General features: G+C 47.2%; 1 protein-coding gene across 1 annotated transcript in view; it reads right to left on the bottom strand.

The window, feature by feature from the left end:
• Positions 1-18,828, bottom strand: part of TERF2 (telomeric repeat binding factor 2) — a 498,766-nt gene that overhangs the window by 65,048 nt on the left and 414,890 nt on the right. Inside the window, exon 7 of the mRNA XM_069635526.1 lies at positions 11,642-12,262. Within this exon, the coding sequence (XP_069491627.1) occupies positions 11,642-12,262 (621 nt within the window). The remainder of the gene's footprint in view (positions 1-11,641; positions 12,263-18,828) is intronic.

The following is an 18,828-nucleotide window of genomic DNA, read 5'->3' as shown; positions in this document are numbered from 1 at the left end:
GACGGATTTACCTCCAGCTCAGAGCTGGAGGTAAATCCTCCAACCTACCGGCAAACTTGTAGTTGGCCGATCCGGAAAAATTCCAGTATACGTTATTACCGGCACTTTATTTCCAGACTGGGCAAATTGTAATGAGGCCTTTATTCTAAAAAATAAAAAAAGAGGGACATAGGGCCTCATTACACGGTAGGCGGTGAACCATGGCGCAATTAGCGCCATGGTCCATGCCGGTAAAATACCGGCACCGCCTTGGTGGAAAGGGGAATTACAGCCCCATTCCAAGGTTGGAGGGGCGGTAATTCCCCCTTCCACCATTGCCCTTCCCCATTCCCATTTTTGCCCCATAGGGCATAATGGGAATGCGGAAGGCGTCAATTACGGCACCGCAAATTGCGGTACCGTAATTAGCTCCCTGGGTCCCTTTGCGGGTTGGTTTTTAACGCCTGCAAAAAGCAGGCGTTAAAATCCCCAACCCGCAAAGGGACCTCGTAGTAAAGCGGTAAGGATTTACCGGTACCGGTAAAATACCGGTAATGAGGCCCTTAGACTGGTCATGGTCAAGTAGGCCCAGCAGAGAACTGAACTGGACCCCCTTTCTCAGTTCCAGCAAATATAGATCTTTTATTGCAGAGTAATTTAGTCTCTTACCTTCTGGGTGTAGTCGCACAGCAGCATTCTGGATCAGTGGCAATTGTGCGGAAGGCATGGTATCGAGCAGTAGACACAGACACAATGGATACAAGTTTTGAAAACCTCTATTTACACTTTTGATTGGGATGGTAGAATTCCTAACTGGCCCTAACTCTAAAATGGGTGTAATCTCGACCATTAAACAAAAACCAATACGTCCAAGTCAGACTGGTCAAAATAAAAAGGCTTATACTCAGAAAACCTAACAGTGCCCTCCTTCTTAGAATAACAAATGTCTTAAGGGAATACAAAAGGAAAATAGTGTCTCAAAATGAAATGTCAGAATCGCTTCAACACCAACTCCCTTCCCCAGGTTCAACCCCACGGGTCTAGAGAGTCTCTAAAAAAAAAAAAAACAAAGGATGGGTGGGTGGCACTGTTCCGTCAGTCAATTCCACAGTGCAATCTTAGGCTTTCAACTTCTGGTAGTTCAATCACTTCTTTAGGCTTTGCCCGCCTTGCCATCAATACTCAGTTCATAGATTCTCAATTTCTCACCGCTCTGCACAGACTTCCCTCTGCCGGGCTCCAACCTGTCTTGTTTCACTTTATCACACAATTTCTTACAGTTCTGCACAAGCTTCCCTCTGCCGGGCTCAAGCCGGTCTCCCATTCGTGGGGGATCCCTTGCCCACGTTTTATCTCATATCTTTTCACTGTCGAAGACTTTTGAGACTGCAAGGAATTTACTTAGACCGCTGCATGACCACTTCGACCTCTCTGTCAACAATCCTTCAATTCAAAATCTTCTCTTGCAGCACCAATGCCTCTTGGTGCTTGTAGTTCTTATTCACTCTCACTTGCCTTCTTGGACTTCTGCCTAAGTTCTTATATTTCTCATGTAAGACTGTGCTCTGCCTTTTCAGATCGTCCGCCGCCGTGTTCTCCTCTGCAGCTAGGTGAACGTCCGACAAGAGAGATTCCTTCTTGCAATGTCCAAACCCAGAGCTGCATTGCCTCTCTGCACAGTGGAAGTGACCCTACACCTCCTCTCTTGTTGAGGTAATGCATGGCCTCTGGAGGATAGCTCAGGGGCAACGTCCTCGCCTTGGAAGCAAGACGGCACAAAGCAACACAGGTTGGATCCCCGGGTCCGCGCTTAGAAACCTCTGGGTATTAAGTGCATTATAAATAACCTATCATATCATCACCACTGTGTTATCCATCATTATCGGGACATTCCTCCCCCCTCACAGAGGACAGAAAGGCCATCAGCGCTAGTCTGATTGCCCTCAGCTCCAAAAGGTCGATGTGTAGTTTGGACTCCGATGGAGACCAATGGTTGCTGATTGTCAGATTGTTCATATGAGCTCCCCAACCTGTGAGGGAGGGGTCTGTAACTTCTGTTATCTCCGGCCATAGTTGCCAAAAAGGTTCTTCCTTCAACACATTCTCCTTGCAGACCCACCACAGGAGATCCTGTGCGACCATGCTCAGGACCTAATGAAGGTCTGTCATCCTGCCAGAGAACTGTGACCACTGGGATCTGAGGGCCCACTACGGAATCTCATACTCAGACGGACCTCTCAAACCGAAAACGCAGGATTTCCTGAGTCACCTCAGAAATTCAATTGCCGATAGACGTTGGACATTCTGAAACTTCAAGTTTCCTAAGGAAGCATCCAGGACCGCTCCAAAAAACGGAAGCTTTTGGGAAGGTATCATGTGGGACTTCTTGAAATTGATGGAGAAGCCCAGCTTGCAGAGGGAGTGGCAAGTGACGCTGAGATGTTTCAGAACCTGTTTGGGAAAACAAGCTCTGATCAGCCAATCGTCCAGGCAGTGGTAGATGTGAATTCCACCTGTGAGAAACCTGAAGGTGTCTCCTTGGCTAGTCCCCGGGGATCTGTCATCCAGGTGGCCAGGGCACGGCCATCGCTATTGGATCCAGTTCCTGGGGGTGCACCAGTGAGGGAGGATCACATCGGGGAGTAGTAGTGGGACACCGACGGGTGAGACGTGGTATCCCCCTTTCTGCAACACCTTTTCCCCATCCTACCACGTAGGACATTCAAAACCACTGTTCCACCCTCTTTCTGATACAAACACTTTCACACAGCACACAAGAAAACGGACTAACACCAGAGTGGTTTACCTGACATGTCCCAATACAAGGGTCAGGCAAAGTCAGGCAATTTACCTGACCCTTGCACACACACACACACACCTGACAGCTCTTTCCCTTCCCCACAGGGATAAAAAGTGGAGCAAGAGAGCCCAGTACGGGCAAGGTGAGCATGGCAGACAGCACGACAAGACAGCTAATCAGGCGCGGCAGTTGAAAAGAAGGAGAAATGCAGCAGCAATCGAGAGGGTGGCGAGGAGAGAAGTGACCTTGCCCTTTTTGTCCCAAACCTGTGGAACCTTTGTGGAAGAGAGCCTAGGATGGCAAACAATAGCACAAGTGTCTTCCAGCAGATGTCAACGGTCCACGGGGCAAGCATACGTTGATAAGCAGGACCGAGGAAAGCACCCACGACCGTGGTACCAGTGAGTCGAGGGGAGAATCGATAAGAACTAGACAGTGTTGAGTGAGAATCGCAAAGTGGCAAGTTTGAACGAAGTTTAATGAACTGTACAAAGTGTTAAGGGGAGACCAGCTACAAAGGGAAGCCGGCACCACGTGGGTGCTAACTCAAGAGACTCTGGTCGATCCCCATCAGAGCAAAACTACGGGTACCAGAGGCCATAGGAGACTCGCCGGAAAAGGTCAAAGTGGTCATACAAGAGGACTTGTAAAATCCCTGTACAGTCGAAAGACTTTGATCTACAAATTGTGTGAAAGCAAGGGATGTGAATCCTGCAGACTCAAGTGAATGTGAAGTTGGCAAGAGTGAGCCCGACCGAGGGATGCAGGCGAGAGGGCAAAGTCTAAAGTCCTGAGAAACAGTGTGTTGATAGAAGTGAACCCGGCCAGGATATGTCCACTATGAACTGTTTGAAAAGACATTGAGAAACCAAGGGAAGTGAAACCCGCTCTTCCTCCCTCCTGCATCTTCCATGGACTGTGCCCTGCTGACATGGGCCTCTGCAGCTTCAACCTGCCGGCACATCATCTTCTGTGGAGTGCTCGCCTTGCAGGTTAAGACCTGCATTTTTGCGGCGAACATCGCACCTGTTGGGCGAACTTTGTCATCTGCTTCAAAAAATTGTGCACTGGCTGCTGCAAGCCTGATGATTGCTTGGGGAGCAATCCTTTTCCATGTTATCTACCCATCATCTGGGTTGTTTGGATTTTACTTTCATTTGTGCACTGGTGGCTTATTTCGTGGTGGCCCTTCCAAGAGGGCCGCACCTGTTTCTTTGTGATGCTGCTGTGCCCAGACTCCCGCCCCCATTGGTTGCCCAGGCCTAGATAGGCCAATCACTGGAACTGGGAGGCGGGAGCTGGCACTAACAACCAAGGCCCACGACGAGGATCTGTATACCCCTGTCCGCCCTGGTATGCCGCCACGCTGCCCCCCTCGATTCATATGTTTTTTATACCACTCCCTTTGTGCCCCCGTGATTCCTATGTGTTTCCCCCTCCTGCCCCCATCATTCCTATGTGTGCCCTCTCTCCTGCCCCAGTGTTTCCTATGTGTCCACCGCACCCCTCCTGCCCCCTGTGATTCCTATGTGTTCCCCCTTGCCCCGTCCTTCCCCCGTGATTCCAATGTGTTTCCCCTCCTGCCCCCGTCATTCCTATGTGTGCCCCCTCTCCTGCCCCAGTGTTTCCTATTTGTGTCCCCTGCATCCCTTCTGTCCCCCCTGTGAGTCCTATGTGTTCCCCTCACCCCCTCCTGCCCGTGATTCCTACGTGTCCCCCCCACCCTGTCCTGCCCCCCATGATTCCAATGTGTGCCCCCACCCCCTCTCCTGCCCCCCTTGATTCCAACGTTCCCTCGCCCTCCTCCTGCCCCCCTTGATTCCAATATGTTCCCTCGCCCTCCTCCTGCCCTTCGTGATTCCTATGTGTTCCCCCACCCCTCCTGGCCCCCGTGATTTCTATGTGTGCCCCCAACCCCCTGCTGCCCCCGTGATTCCTATGTGTGCCCCCAACCCCCTGCTGCCCCCCGTGATTCCCAAGTGTGCCCCCAATCCCTCCTGCCCCCCCCTGATACCTATGTGTTCTCCCCGCCCCCCCAGTCTCAACTCACATCCTGGACCTTCCCTGGATCTCCTTCTCAGGTTGGCCCTGAATCACGCTGTGCCCATTGTCTTCGTGAATTCCTTGCCTACATTTTGTGTTCCCTTGCAACATTTGTGCCTCCCTAACCTCTGCAACTGTTCTCGCTTCCCCTCTGCTTCTCTGCTCTTTTTAACTGTTTTTATCCTCTGTTGTCTTCTCCTCTCCCTTCCCCCTTCTCTCCCTCTCTTCCCCTCTTACTTTTTTCTTTGCACTTACTCTATCTGAATGGTCCATGGACCTAGTATGATAGAACTTTGTTCGTCTCCCCCCCCTTACTTGATATCCCCCTCCTCAGCACTACTATCTGAAATGTTGTAAGGCCTAGTACGATAGCTGCTTGTTTTGTTCCTCTCCCCCCTTCTCCTACCCTCTCCCTAACCTCCTGTAATTCTCCGGCTCTACCATAAATGTCGTCAGGTCTAGTACGCTAGTCACCTGTCTGTTTCCCTTTCCCCTCCCATTTGTGTCTTAGCACTTGCACTATCTGAAATGTCACTAGGCTGAGTATGATAGTTATTTTTCCACATTCCCGCTGTTCATGGCCTGTAAGAATGTTTTGTATTTTCCCTTGTCCCCTCCCTTGTCGTGAAGAACTTTGAAAGACGTTATGTATAGGCACTATATAAATAAACTTTCATATTGTATCATATCATATCAAGGGTCCGAGGCCAGCTGAGGGAGATCCGGCTGAAATTGAGAAGGGTTAGCGCCCAGAAGAGGGGGACTCAGGGGTGAAGCTATCGCCCTACATGAAACTGTAGTAAATAATTGAGAAGCATCAGTGCCCAGAAGAGGGAGACCCAAGGGTGAAACCATCACCCAGTGAACATTGGAAACAAACTTTCATTTGTTAAAGGAACTTTATTTTGGAACATGAATGGCTCTTGAAAGCGAGAGAACATACCTATCCGGGGTCTTGAAGTCCTTAAGGAACATTCTAGGGATTTGTGCCCAGAAGAGGGGAATCCCGGGGTGAAAGTCGTCACCCAAACCCCATGGAAAAGAGACTGTTTATTTGTTTTGTTATTTGAACACGTCAGGTTCTCTAAGGCAAAAGACTTTCAAAGAAATGAGACTTGGCCATCGACGGTCCTGAGAGCTACTATTAGAACTGTTGTCTCATGCTGAAGAAGTCCGAGACTATACTGCGCTCCAAGATCACATCTTATCCTGTGCTCAAAACGTGGGGAAGGGAGACCCAAGCTATTACATCCTGATACATTATTTGAGAACACTTCTTTCTTTTCTTGAGAAATATCCCAGACCCTTTTTTGTATTAGTTGTAAGGTTTGGCAATAGGTTTCTTAGTATAGGCCCTTTTATGTTGACACAACGCCACTAGGACTGCCTTATTTTCATTTAATGGTCGACGCTTGCTCCCATTTTAGACTTAGGTTTAGTGTAGGTGTTTTTCCACCCTGCAACCATTGTTCAATGAACACCCTTGAACTGTGATCACTTGTGTCTGTCTTTACGGTTGCCACCATGAGTTCCTCACACACCCCTCTTCAGACTTGCCGCTACCACTGCCATCAACTTGGTAAAGACCCCCGGGTGGAGGTGAGCCTGAATGCTGAAACACGTAATTGAAAATGAGAACTGCCAATGGTGAACATCAGGTAATTTCTACGCTTGGGATGTATAGGCACATGAAAGTAATAATCCCGAAGATCGAGTGACACCATCCAATCCTTGAACTGAAGGGCCTGGAGGATCTGCGAAAAAGTAACCACCTTGAACTTGTCCTTCCTGAGGAACTTGCAAGTCCAAGATCGAAGTCCTCTGCCCTTTTTGGGAATTAGAAAGTAAGGGTAGTACCTTCCTTAGTTCCGCTCAGCTACAGGCACCGATTCTATTGGACCTTTCTCCAACAGGCTGACCATTTCCTCTAAGAGGAGCGGATCCAGATTCTGAAAGGATTGACTCATTGGCGGGTGATCCGGAGGCCTTTTTATAAATGGTAGGCAGTAACACTGGGCTATAATTTGTAGTTCCCAAGCATCGGAAGTAATGCTTCGTCATCCTTCCAGATGTTGTGTTAATTTGCCACCCACTACTGCCCTGTGCACTAAAGCATCAGTGGTTTTGGCTGTAACAGTGGGATTAACCACACGACGTTGTCCACCACGAGGTAATCTCCTTTGGCCCCTTTCTGAGCTTTAGCCTCGTGTCCTTCCAACAGAGGAATATGTGATGAATCCTACAGAGGCATCGCTGTACCCCAGTCTAAGATCTCCTCCCATGATGCCAGGGCAAGTCAGCCGCTACCTCATCCTAACCCTGGGGGTGGCATCAGGAGGGAGGATCACATGGGAGGAGACGGGTGTCAGGAGGAAGTGGGGGAAGACGCATTATTCATCTTCGTCTGAAGATGAGATTCTCATAATCCCCAAATACCTAATGGCATGCTGTCAGTGTACACGTCCCTTCTATAAAATTACCCAAAGAACATGCTATGAAAAGTAATTTAACCAAAATAAGATGTATACTTTGGGAGTTCAGGAATTAAATAAACCATCCTCTAATTGTCTTGATTATGTCTTAAATAGGAGGTCCTAACCCGAAAGTTAAAACAAAAACCTTTTTAACAAAAAAAACTTTGACAAAAGAGACTGAGCCGAGAGGGAGACGCGCTCCCAACCCCGGCTTGCAGAGCCCTGGTGTGCAGGAAGTAGCAGAGGGTCAACAGAGCTGGCGGAGCTCTGGGAAGAAACTGTGCAGATCGCGGAAGACACATGAGCGCTGGCAGGAGACCCACCGCAGCATCAGAGAGGGGAACACCAATGAGTGTGCCTAACGCTAAAGGTGACCCTGGGGTGCTTCTAGCAGGATGTTTTACAGAAACCCATCATTTTTAATACTGAACGAATAAAGCAGTACAAAGGCGATAAGGAAGCAACTCCCTATATATGGGACACCAACTAGGGGAAACCTGTAACCTGCCTTGACAACAGCCAAGTGACTATAAATAGAGGCAGCTATTGTTCAACCCTCCTCACATAGGATACTGGTGTGGAGAATCTTGGAACAAATATTGCCATTAACAACAATTGTAGTTGTAAGAGTTTTACATCCTGGCAGGCGAGTAAACCAGGAAAGGGACCAATAGTAGTTAGTCCTGGCAGGCGAGTGGACCAGGAAAGAAGATGTTGTTCTGAAGCAATATGATTGTGGCAAAGATGTGCAATGGAAAGAACATAGTAACACTATTTTATTTGAAGAACAAGTGTGGCATTACTAGAAGTAGTTGCTGTGCTATCATGACAAAAGTATTCCATTTGAAGAAGAAATGTGATATGTTGACGATTGCTTTACATCCTGTGAAAACCACGTACTGAGATTCATGAACTTGTGTCTTGAGAGAGAGATATTTTTGCTTTACCAAGAAGGATATTGGGGAAGACACCACAATTACTTTGATTTGTGGAACAAGTGTTTATGAAAGTGACATTTACTTTAAAAAGTGGAAAATCGCATTTGAAGGAAAGGATCTTTTGTGTTGAACTGAGCAGAACTTTGTTGAATCAAAACTTCTCCAAAGGTATTCCTGCATTGATCCAGGGGAAGGGGATCTAACTCGGATCACAAGGAGTACTTTCAATAACCTTATTCTATTGTATTGAATTGAAGACAGCCAAATGTTCCTTCTGTTATTTTGTTGTACGTATTAGTGTGAGGGACAGGGACTTTTGGACACTAGGTCATCTTTCTTTAGTTTAGTTTGCTAGGTTGGGACATCCTCGTTAGGATAGGAAAAGATAGGTGTTTAGCTCACCTCTTTATAAAATGTTACCTTTGTGTCCGTTTTGCATTTCTGATCCCTCACAAATAGTAACAAAAAGAACGACCCCTCCAACTGTGGGAGGTCGCTTGTGTTTGCTGCAGTTGACGTATCGCTGCACTCGGCGACGTAGCTGCTGCCTTACAAGACTGAAGCTTCTCCAAGCTCTCATCAGTCTTGGAACTAAATAGTTGGGAGCCATCAATGGGCATATCTAGAAGTCCTGTGTGAACATCTCGAGAAAATGCAGCCAGGAAAATATTCGGCAGACAGTGCTTGTTGCCATCACTCGACTAACACTATCTGCTGAGTCCAAACCAGACTGTAATGACTGGCACATCGCATCCTTGATGTTCAGGAAACCTTCCCTTTCTTCACCTTCAGGAAGGCGATCTGCAGGCATCACTGCCACCTCCAACAAAGTATTGTGTACTTTGCTAAAGTGCATGTGGCATTTATGGACATCGAAACCATGCTACTTGCAGAAAACACCCTCTTCACTAAGGCATTGAATTTCGTGTTGTCCCTATCTGGAGGGATCATAGGGTAAGCAACTGCCCTAGATGTAGAAGTCGCTGCTTAAACCACTATACTTTCAGAAGTAGGTTGTGTTGATAAGAAATCAAGATCCACAGCAGAGGGACTGTACTTCCTTGTAAAGTCATTGTTAACAGCCAGAGAAGTGTCCGGTTTCTTCCAGTTCTCCAGCACCTTGTTCCTCTGGGTCGTATGGAACGGTAGGACACGGTCCTTTGGAGGAACTTTATCTAATATATCTGCCAGGTCATCCTATTCATATACAGCCACAGGTCTTCCCCGGTCAAGGTATTCTGTCACTTTACCCATGACACACCTGTATGCCGCATATGCATGTGCAGAAGGTTCTGGGGTGGCAATATCAACATCAGTTGCAGCACCAATCCAACAAGCATCCTTCAAGGAATCTACAAGGTGCTGTAATCTGGAGTCTTCAGAGATTAACTCCTCAGACACAATGGGAGTTCCAAGCTCTAGGCCAAACTGAGGACTATCTCTATCCTCAAAAAGAATCATTTCTTGCAAGAGGTCTAATTCTTTGAAGACGTCGATGGCTCGTAGGGTCTTGAGGTCGATGTGACCTCCCTCAAAGGAGTGGAAGGTTGGGGCTTAGGCATGTCTCGCACCTTTGAGACTCAGCACATCTCGACAAAGCTTTTCTTACTTGCCCGGGCTCATAGGCACACAAGCAGAAGCTTCAACAGACTCCCTGTTGGCCTTCTGAGGCGTGGCAGGGTCCGGGGTCCTCTTCGGCTCTTTTATAAGGGAGGGTCCACCTTCTCAGACACCATCATTTGAAGGTGAAATGTCTCCCATTCTGCTTTTAACGCTGCCTTACCAGGGAAACGTACCTGTTTTCTATCGGGTGAGGAGTCCAAGGAAGAGCGGAATCTAGAACACCTCTTCTTCGACATTTTATGGGAGGTTGACGATGAATATTGAGAGCACTTACTATGTTTTGAGCGCTTTCTCTCTCGCTGTGGCAAAATACCCCTCAAGCTTCTCTCGTCGGAAGATCTTTTGTTGGAAGGAGTAGTAGAAGAAGACTTGGATGGGTGCCCATCCAGGATGAGTTTCCCTCTCCTCTCCTTCAATGCCTTAACGTTCATTGACTGGCAGGAGCAGGAATCATCGGCCTTGTGATCGGTTCCAATACACCAAAGGCATATCCGATTCGGATCTGTGATAGACATCTTCGACCCACAGTCAGTACCACCTTTTAAACCCATTCTTCGGAGCATGCATCTTCGATGGATAAGATAACATATATGGAGAAAAATAAATCACGGAGGCGATTTTGAACCGTTTCAAAGCGTGCTGAGCATACGGAAAAACAGAACCAAGGCAACGGACGTGGTGCGTGCTACTTATATCAGTGTCGACTATGTCGGGAGTGCAGTGGAAGTTGCCGAGCGACATCGAGTCGATGACATACTGTGCCCTCCGCTGAGAAAACATTTCTGAATCTGCAAGCAGGATATCAGAGAATATCAAAGATGAGGTATACATGGGAGGACACAATCCATTAGAAGGTGAATTTGCTGCCAACCACTTCAACAGGTTTATGGGCAATTTCACCACCAGCCCTTACAGTAACCATTGACTTTTGTGTGGAAGCAGGGAAGAGCAAACATATTTATAAATTTGTGACTGGCCAAAGAGGTTTGCCCCAAAGAAAACCTGGTGGACCTTATATAGGCCTGAATCAATGCCATACCATAAACACCTAAAAGGCTCCACTAAAATGGGAACACTAAACCTTCTGGCTAGTCGAAAAAGGAACAGCAGATGAAAAGGAACAACCCACCACCATCAATTTGGTCTTGATAAACTTAGGCTTTAACTACTTCTGTCTCATCCAGTCATCTGTTTGACAAATACACTGTTGAAATGAAAGAAAGAAGCAAAAGTGGTTAGAGAAACAATTTGATACCTGTTTTCGAAGCAGAGCCCCTGGACAAAAATCAAACATTTGCTTGTGTAAAAGAAACTGATTAAGAAAGAGTAATAGTTGCTGACATCAATAGCTCAGAGCCATCCAAACACTCATATTTCAATGTAGAAGCACAACTGGGGTGGAACAGCTATTCTTTAAAAGGTTTAGTAGGAAGTAAGATGAAAAAGCTGGGCCTAAAATTAGACAGAATTTGGGTAACAACTGAGGTTTTTTTTAAGGGAAAAGGTACTGTCTTGCTAACAGCAGCACTGGATCCCCATCAAGGGGGAAAGGACCGCGTTATTTGGAGCCACATTTACACTTTTAGCAACAGAAAGTTTAGAATTGCCCCAAAGTGAGACAGATCTCAGTACGCCAAGGACTTCTATTTTTCTTGTTCTAGGAATTTTAGTGGCTCCAAAACAGGTGGGCACATTAAGTGCTAATGCTAGATCCCTATTCCTTTACATTCACTGTACACTAGAAAAAAAAGATGGAAAGATACAAGCTGGTAACAAATGCTTACTTGAAACATTTCTTTGGTGATGAACTTTTGGTAGGCCTCATGAGGTGTGCAGGTGGAGTTGTCCAATTCACCATCGGTTCCTGCTGTGGTTCACAACCCTTAAATGTGGCAATGGTCACCAATTGTTTCTGAATTGGTTTGGGATCCTTAGATGTGGTAGGGAATAAAAGCTGTTCCTGGTTTGATTCAGGGTCCTTCGATGTGGCATTGGTCAGCATCTGTTCCTGGATTGGTTCAGGGCCCTTAGAAGGGGTAGGAGACAAATGCTGTTCCTGGTTCGGTTCAGGGTCCTTAGATGTGGCAGTGATCAAAAGCTGTTCCTGGATTGGTTCAGGACTTTCACTCAAATCACTTAACTGACTGTCTCTCTCTGTTACTAGTTTCCATAATGAAGCAGTGTTTTTGTTCTTCATTGGTCGGTTCTGATCTGCGTCTAGGTCCGCAGACTCATCCCTTGGTCGCTTCTTTTGCAAAGAGATCGGAGACTGTGGCTGCTGGTAAACAAAGTCTGTTTCGCACAGTTTTGAGAAGGCAGCATCTGAGTTCTGTACATCAGAAAGGTTTTTGAACGTTGTTTTCAGAGCACTGAGGCTATAGGTCTTCAGCCTTGTACTATCTGCTCTAAAATGGAAAGAGAACGGAACAGAACTTTAGGCTGGGCAATCAATCGGGGCAAAAGAAAGAAACCAACCCCATCATTTTAGCAGAAAGAGATAACAAAACATCCTAAGAGTGAAATATAGAGTAAGAAATGTAATAAATACAAACCAACGCAATGCAAAGCGTTTAGGCTCATTAACATATCAATTGTTTTCATTTGTACTCATTTGCCCTGTTAACTGTATTACAAACCTAGATGTGAAGCAACTGAGTAGGGTAAGATAACATGGATACCAATAGAAGGATAGGTTATTTTTCTTCTTTAAACGTCTTTTTATTATTTTATAACATACAGTGCAACGATCAAACAATCCCCCCTGAACTCCCCCATCCCCCGAGCACCGAAATTCCCTCATGTCCGACCCTCTTCCCAAAATAAAAAATAAAAATTTAATCATCCATGAAGATCCAACAGTTTCAACCTTTGCGGGCACCACTGTTCTCTGAATTCTCCTTTTAGGTATGTCAGCGTTTCTCCCCATTCAGCTTCAAAGTTTTCCAGATTGTTATTGACCGCGTATGTGGCCCACTCCATTGCTACCAACTCCCACATTTTCCTCAGCCAATCCTGCTCCGTTGGGATCGTGGGGCCCTTCCATCTCTGAGCAATGAGGGACATCGCTGCTAGCGTAAACATAATCTTCGCCTTGTTTCGTCCCTTCCCCGTTCCCCCACCTAGTGACCTTAGCCTCCCCTTTAAGATCACCCGGGGGTCCCGTCCCTCTCCCTCTCCAAACTCCTGTTTCTGTGCCAAAATGATGCTGCTCCTGAAAGTCCTGATTTTGGGGCATTCCCACCATATGTGGGCTACTGTCCCTTCCTTTCCAAACCCCCTCCAACATTCTTTAGACGTTGCTGGGTATATCGCATGCAGACAGGAGGGGGTGTAGCGCCATCCATAAATATACTTGAACCAAGCCTCTTGTAATTGCGCCGCCCTTGCCCATTTCGGCAATCCCCTCCACAGCCTCTCTCATTCCTCTCGATCTATTATCATTCCCAGTATCTGTTCCCATCTGTCCATGTAGATCCAGCTAGTTTTGGGGTCAGCGTCCCCTAGGAGTTTGTAGAGATCTGAAATTAGCCCTCTAGACCCCTTGTGTGTAAAGAGGAACCTTTCGAACTGCGTCGTAGCCCACGTTTCTTACCTCCTCAGTCATCAACCTGTGTCTGATCTGGAAATACCTAGGTCTTTCCCCTTCCCCCAGTTTGAAGTCCTGCTTGCACTCTAGATACGTTTTCACATTCTGCTCTCGGAACATGTCCCTGATGACTCTACAACCCCCTTCCTCCACTCAATCTAAGAATTTTAGAATGCAGGGAGTATGACTGCTTCCTTCATGTGCATGCATGCCCCCTGCCCAAGTATGAGCAACATACACACCGGTTTGAGGCAATTCGAGAACAATATACGCGTAATGGGGAAGTACGGGTGTTGTGAAGGAGGGAAAAGTAAGGGCAGCAAAATCCCCAGGTAGGTATTTTTTAATTTCTCTGTCATTCTGCATTCTTTTCTTCACAATTGGTTAAGATTGTGTTTGCCTGTGTTTTGGGAGATAGCATATACTAACCCTGCCTCAAGCAAACGCATTGAGAAGCACTTTATTTTTACCAGAAGACGCATCCTTTCAAAAAGATGTATCTAAAAAATAAAGCTTGCAGTATGCAAGAGGCCAAGTCTATCTAGCAGACCTACACATTAATAAAATCAGAAGATGCCTCAGAAAGGCCACCCTTCGAGATTAGCTCGGAAGTAATGTGGCAGGCTTCTGTGGAACTAGGATACTTGGAATGTCATATGATGTTGCAAACGATCCACTTGACAAGGGTAGTTTTGGCCTCCTTGTTACCAGCGACAACAAAAACAATACATGTTATAAAAAGATGATCCAAAAGTCTAAAAGACTTTGTTCTTTTTTTTAATATATATTTTTATTCTTATGATCAACAGATGCACATCAAATACATTACGTTGTTTTCTTTTCCTTCAACATGAGGCAAATGTACGATCAAAAGGTTTTTACATTGACATTGACATTAACATCACAACCCATTAGGGGTGGGCTACTCGTCACCTGAGTCGATCGATGCTATCAGGTCCAGGGTTTTGCAGACATTGTCCCTGCCTTGCCTCTCTTTCACATAGCCCACTTGGTCAGTGTGCACCAAGAGCGGTAGGATCTTTCTTAGCCTATAAGCTAAGATGCTTACGTAAACCTTAGCATCGACGTTTAATAGTGAGATAGGTCTATATGAGCTATGAGCTGCATTCCAGTTTGTCCCTACCCTCCTTGGGTATTACTATTATTCTGTCCTCAGTGAAAGAGGGGGGGGGGCTGTGTTCATTAGGTCATTGAACAAGGGGGACAGGCGTTCATTTATCAGACTCTGGAACTTTCCCTTGGGGCGGCTCCTTCCCTATAAGATTTCCAGTCGAGGGCTGGGGCCATCCCCAAGTTGAAGTCCCACTCCCTCCCCACCCCCACCACAGATCAGGGCTTCCGTTCTCCCACTGTCCAGTAAGGCGAGAAGGTCCCTGCAGAATGCTATTTGCTGCGTGTTCGGGGTCGGGTCTCTGAGTGTTTGTGATATTTGTAGCCCCAGGGAAGCGCAGTATAGGATTCCCACCCCCCGTTGTTTTCCAGTCCAGATGCCCATATGGCTCCCCCTAGTTGCCTGCCCTTCAGGGTGAATTCCTCATTTCGTTCATATTTGGTTTCTTGCACAAATAATATATCTAGCTTAGCTTGTTGGAAAGCCCTAACCAGAATTTACCTTTTTTGTAGTGAATTAGGACCCTTCACATTTAGTGTCCCCATATAACACCGTCAGCCACCATTGATTTTTTTAACAAAGATGCAGTGTGCCAAGCTGGGTGCGTTGCCCTCTCCTCCGCTTCTGTGCGCTCTTACTACTTCGGTATGATTGTGTTGCTGAGTTCTTGAGTTCAGACAACCCGCTCCACTGTTTGCTAGTTCTTCCATCCTCTAGCCTAGATTGGTAGGCTGTCCAGTGATCGTGCCACACGCTCTCTCTCTCGACCCTGTTATCCCTCTCTCTGAGCTCCTTTGCCCCCCCCCCAACCACCCTTTAAGAAAGAAAAGAGAAAAACCCCAAAGGAGAGGAAAGAAAATAAAAGATCCTCTCAATGTTGGGGATGCCCTAAGAAAGAACATAGGGCCACACTACGGGTTCCTCTCTGACGACCCTTTAAACGTAAATCAACAACTTTTCAACCAGTAACTAGCATTAGGATTCCTCCGTTATTTACCCATCTCGGCGAACAGTGTGGGGTGAGCCGCGGAAGCAGGTTGATTTATTAGATTTTGCGGCAGATCAGTTCTTTCTTTGGGACCCAGGTTGGATTGCTGTCCTCGCTATCTCGCCTGAGTGGCCCTTTTTGTTGTGGCCAACCCCTGGTGAATAGTCTAGTGTGACAAGGCCTCTAACGTCATGGGGTGTTGAGCCTCTTATACTTTCTCGTGCCTTTTGATCGTCCTCTCTTCGGCCAGGGTCCGACTGTTTTCCTGATGGGATTCTGATGACAACGGCATTTCCTCGGCATCCGCCGACCCTTCTTTCCCTTTCAAGGCTTACAGCACACTGGTGGCTTCTTCCCCAGAAGTTACTCTATATTCCTCGTTAGCATGCTAAAACAGGAGGGCAAAAGGGAAGCCCCATTTATATCTTATGCTGTTCTCTCGCAACCAGGTCGTTAGAGGACAAAAGTCTCTTCTCTGGGAAAGTGTGGAGGCTGACAGATCTTGGTATATTCTGACTCTCGAGTCCTGGAAGTCTATGAACTCCCTTGCTCTGGCCTGCTGCACTATTTCGACTTTGTGCCTATATTGTTGGCATTTGGCTAGAACTAATCTTGGGCCGCCTGGAGAGCCGCCCGCTCGGTGAACTTGCTCAAATTCCAGCTCTGGTGTTAGGGGGGCCGGGAAGAGCGATCCGATCATTGCTTTAACCTTCTTTTCCAGGCTCGCTAGCTTTTCGGTGCGGGATTCCTTAAGGTCTTGAATTCGTATATTCGCTCTCCTCTCTCTGTTCTCCAAGTCGTCTACTTTTGCCGCCAGGTCCAAGTTTCTTTGTTCCAGGTCTTAGAAACGACTCTGTCCTCATTTCCATTAGATCTGTTGACATCTGGTAGTTTTCCAGCGCCTCCATCTTGTCCTCAATTTTGTGCACTCTTTCCTGAAAGCCGTTAACCGTTGTCGCCATACTGTTCCTGAGGGAGCATATTTCTTCCAACAGAAGGCGTACATCAGCTTTTGTTGAGGTTTCCTGGTCCCCTCCTGGGATGAGAAATGCCTCTTGATAAGGATTAGCTGCCATGGTCAGGGCTTCTCGGCGGTATTCCTGTAACTTTAGCGCTGTGGCCTGGTCTATCTCGTTCCGCCAAGTGCTGTGTTGGTCCCCGATTCTCTGGTTGGTGTTCACCACTGGGCGCAGTTGGTCTATCTTGGGCGCTCGGCTTATGTGCACTGCTCACGGCTGGGTCAATGGATGCCAGTGACTGAGCTGAACCAAAGAAAGAGTGCCCTATTGTGTGCCTCGATGGGGCACCTGCGCTTGAGATGGCCCCCTTTTCTTGTGACACATCTCTCTCTTTACGCTTTTTCTCTTTATTGTGCAAGCCTGCAGTGTCCAAACTTTTTTTCTACCACCCCCACCCTGAAGCAGCCTTCCTCTTCTTTCTTGCTTTGCGGTGTGATGGTTTGTGCGATTTAGAGGCAAGCTTTCAAGGAGGGGGGGTCTCTTATGGGCTTGCTGTGCACCTTTGCGGGGGATTAGCTCTGCACACTCTGGGAGGCTGGTGCATGGTCCTTGAGTGTGTGTGCTCTATTCTGCTATGCGCCTTTTTCTTGTGCCTTATGTTGCTGAGAGGGGGGCCTCGTGGAGCCCTGTCGTGGACTCGCTGGCCTCGACATTGCCCCTTATGATTGGGGACATTAAACAATTATCAGTATAGTTCTCCGGTAAGACAAAAGGTGCATGTTGTCCGCTCTGCTCTTTAGCGTGACCTAGCCCTCTGCGGGGGACCTGCTTCAATGTACTTAGGCTCCCAACACTTGCCTCATGAAGCACCCATGTACACCCGTCTTTGATGTTTGGTGAGCGTTTAGGAAGGGGGGGGCAGGGTGGGACCGAGGCTTGCTCGCCCGGCGAGTCTCTTATGAATGTCTGCCCCCTAGGCTTGGGGGTGGGGGGATTTGTTATTGCAGGTGTTCAGAAGGATCAGCTGGTCTTGCTCGCCCTCCTCCCTCTCTCCTTAGCGGGCGCTCTGTGTGTTGTTCGCTTTCAGCGCGGGTGGCCTCAGTGCTGCGTAGCAGGTTTCTGCTGGATCGGGAGGCTGCTTCCTTGATGCCGGCAGCTGCTTCCTCTTCTCCTCTGCGTCGGACAGGGACTCTGGCTCCAGCGCACCTTCCCGCTCCTCCAGAACCTCTGCCGAAGGTATACACTTGTGCTGGCTCCAGGTGCTCAGGGCTCAGTCTGTGGCACACTCATTGCTCTCCGTCGCGCCCTTACCGTGGCCATGTGGGTTTCCTTTGTTGGACGCTCATGCAGGCAACTCATACCCCGGCTAGGCCCTGGGGGAGGGGACACTTTCACACCATCTCTTTCTTTCCTGTTTCTGTACCAATTTTCCCCATGATACGGTTCAGGGACTGCTAACACTATCCCACGTTGAAGCGCTGCGTTGAAGCTGCTGGCGGGCTGGGCTTGCGGCTAGTTTCCAGCTTTCATACATTTGTTCTCAGGGAGGCGATTGATCAGGCGACCATCTTGCCTGCACCCCTGGTGGTCTCCCACACTTTGTTCTTTTGATGAAAAGCATTAAAGCTCAAGGAACATCCAGGGTATGCAACACCTCAAACCTGAAATGGAATGCTTAGCATGAAATGCAGGAAAACAATGTTCTGACTTAGATGAATATCTGGCACTGCCTTCAGTGCTGTGTGGAACACAATATTTGTGGAAAATCAAATAAGGATAAAGGAAAGCTCTGTAGCTTACCTACAAGAGCGTCAGTTTACCACGTCAAATGCTCTAGATCGAATCAGACAATGAGTCAAAATGTATGCATCAGGGATGTGAACATTAAATCAATTTCCCATTGAGGGCTGGGTGTTGAGGTTGAGATGTAGGAAAGTTGGGTGCAACTGAAGTAATCCTTAAATATTACACCTAATAAACTATAAAAGTGGTTTTCTTAGAGTAATGAAGTTAGTCAGTTCTGCACAAACGGGTGATAAAAAGTCCTTTGCTGTGTCAACTCTAACACCAGTTGAAATTAAATCATTGGTAAAAGACACAACACTGCCAACAGAAGCCTGAAGAGATCTACCATCATATGAAATGCCCAATGAAAACATCAACCATTTACTTGGGTGATTTATTTGGGTAGATCATTTCCTTGCTGCAGGCATCAGAGGAATTATTTCGTTGGAAATGGCCAGATAATCATAAGCGAACATTCCAAGTACCATGATGTGGATTCTGAGGAAGGTAAATGTATGTAT

Source organism: Ambystoma mexicanum, chromosome 1q (genome assembly GCF_040938575.1).
Source record: "Ambystoma mexicanum isolate Mex_15411 chromosome 1q, UKY_AmexF1_1, whole genome shotgun sequence".
Taxonomy (NCBI): domain Eukaryota; kingdom Metazoa; phylum Chordata; class Amphibia; order Caudata; family Ambystomatidae; genus Ambystoma; species Ambystoma mexicanum.
This window is presented reverse-complemented; position numbering and strand designations above follow the sequence as displayed.